Raw genomic sequence first — 2050 nt, forward strand, 5'->3', positions numbered from 1 at the left:
CTGCTAAAATTGGGAAATCAGAAGTTGCTGCAGAGAGGGAGATGTCTGGGGAGCAGCCAGCGTTTAAGATGTTAATAGCGAAGCCCAGCTTGTGGGCTATTCACGCTTAAGGAAACACAGTCATGGCACTTCCAGTTTCTGCTTCACCCCAGAGTAACTGTTTAAAAACTCATTCCTTGCATGACCATGCTTAACACTAATTTCCAGTTAAACCTCCCAAACTGAAATATGAAGTTAATGCTTGAGCTCAAGGCAGCCTGTTTCGTGACTAGCTGTTTTAATGGTGTGGGGAACAGTTAAAGACTAACACACAATCCGGCTTTCCAGTGAAATATTTAAGCGTTGCTTTTGCCAGTAAGTGCCGTTGTGGCAGCCCTGGTGACGCTCAGACACGTTTATGTGCACAAATGCCAGATTTACATCAGCACGTTCTGCTCCAGGTGTGGGCCAGCAGAGCTGCCGTGTCAGGGCAGGCACGGGGTGCGGACAAATGTGGACAAATTCTGCCAGACAGGCGGAGCCTGAGGAGCTGCAGGTCACACACGTGGCTGGATAAGAGACTTTTCCTGCCAAGTCGTTTTCCATGAGTTTGGATCAGGCCAACATCGAACACACTGTGTCCCATATCACAAATGTTCTGGTTTTTCACCTTTCTCAGCTTTAATTTTAATCTTTCCACACATGTTCCCTACATTGTTGTATTTTTCCTCTATCCACACTTGAACAGAACAACGGGAACTCGCGTAGTACCAAATTCTTGTGGCAAAAACTCTTTTTCTCATCTCTGACTTGGGCAAAACGATGATTTCACAGCATAGCTGCTCCCCGGAGGTACTGCAGAGTGTTCTCCAAACACTCTGCTCAGGCTGCTCCTCCTCCTGGTGTAAGCACCTTTGCCAGGAAAGGATGACTACACCATTATTCATCCCGCTGCTCTCCTGGAACTTTGTGCAATATCCTGTGGTGTTCAGCTTTGGGAATAAGTTTCATGAAGAATATAGATAAATATTTTCACTGAGTTATTGCTGTAACTTAGGCAATTGATCACCAGGCTCAGATATATGGGGACTGATTGTTCCCCTCCTGGCTGCCCTGGTACCTACTGAAAGGGCCTGAAAAGATCAATAGTTTGTACCCTGTGGCAGAACGAGGTTGTTACAGAATTGCATTAAAAGGTTGGTCTGGTGTCACTGTGTTGCATTTCTGGGTGTTACAGTGTTACATTTCTCATCGTTCATCCCTCCCATTCACCTACACTGGCGTTTTACATCTGCCAAAAGTAGATAATTAATGTTGTATTCACAACATGCAGCACGTGGCAAGTCATTCCAGGCTTGGCTCTTGCAGCCCCACTGCTATTTCTCCTGACTAGTTCCAGTGTTTGATATTCCTCATTACATCTTGTCCAAAATAAAATGCATTCTTCCTACTCTGCATACAGCAAATGGCAGAACTGGGACCTAAAATTATTTCCAGGCACATTTAATTTATCTGTAGAGACTCATCTGGAGCATTTCTTCCTAAACCCTATGGAAATAAGAACATCCAAACTTTCACAGTCACACCTGAAAGCAAAAATATTGAAAAACCTGACGAGAAAAATGCATTTCGGTTTCCTTTAAATTCTCCTGTAAGTGGATCCATGCCAGCAAGCTGCTTGTACGTATAAAATCGCCACCGATCCTCTGATAAAGAGTCTGTGCTCTTGTGGAGAAGAGCCTAAAACCCCTAATTGATGTGTGTGAGCCCCTTGCTGTGCTGCAGAGCGGCTCGCTCACCCCTTCCATGTGCCTGCGGACATCCCTCATCCTCCGTCCGTCCGGGAGCGGGGGAACATCACCCCCGTCCGTCCTGGTGCGGACACGAGCGGGGGAACATCACCCCCGTCCGTCCTGGTGCGGACACGAGCGGGGGAACATCACCCCCGTCCATCCTGGTGCGGACACGACGGCTCTGGACCCTCGATCGCTGCTGGGTACCGCGGACAGCTCTGCCCTGCTGCGAACCGGCTCCATCATCTGTGCGGGACCCGAACCGCGAGCAGAGGCGG

General features: G+C 48.1%; 1 protein-coding gene across 1 annotated transcript in view; it reads right to left on the reverse strand.

Annotated features, from left to right (window-relative positions):
• The window catches only part of TMED2 (transmembrane p24 trafficking protein 2), an 8975-nt gene extending 6957 nt beyond the window's left edge, over nucleotides 1–2018 (reverse strand). The window contains exon 1 of the mRNA XM_005424004.2: nucleotides 1980–2018. Within this exon, the coding sequence (XP_005424061.2) occupies nucleotides 1980–2018 (39 nt within the window). The remainder of the gene's footprint in view (nucleotides 1–1979) is intronic.
• Nucleotides 2019–2050: the final 32 nt, after the last annotated feature.

Source organism: Geospiza fortis, unplaced genomic scaffold, assembly GCF_000277835.1.
Source record: "Geospiza fortis unplaced genomic scaffold, GeoFor_1.0 scaffold145, whole genome shotgun sequence".
NCBI classification, from domain to species: domain Eukaryota; kingdom Metazoa; phylum Chordata; class Aves; order Passeriformes; family Thraupidae; genus Geospiza; species Geospiza fortis.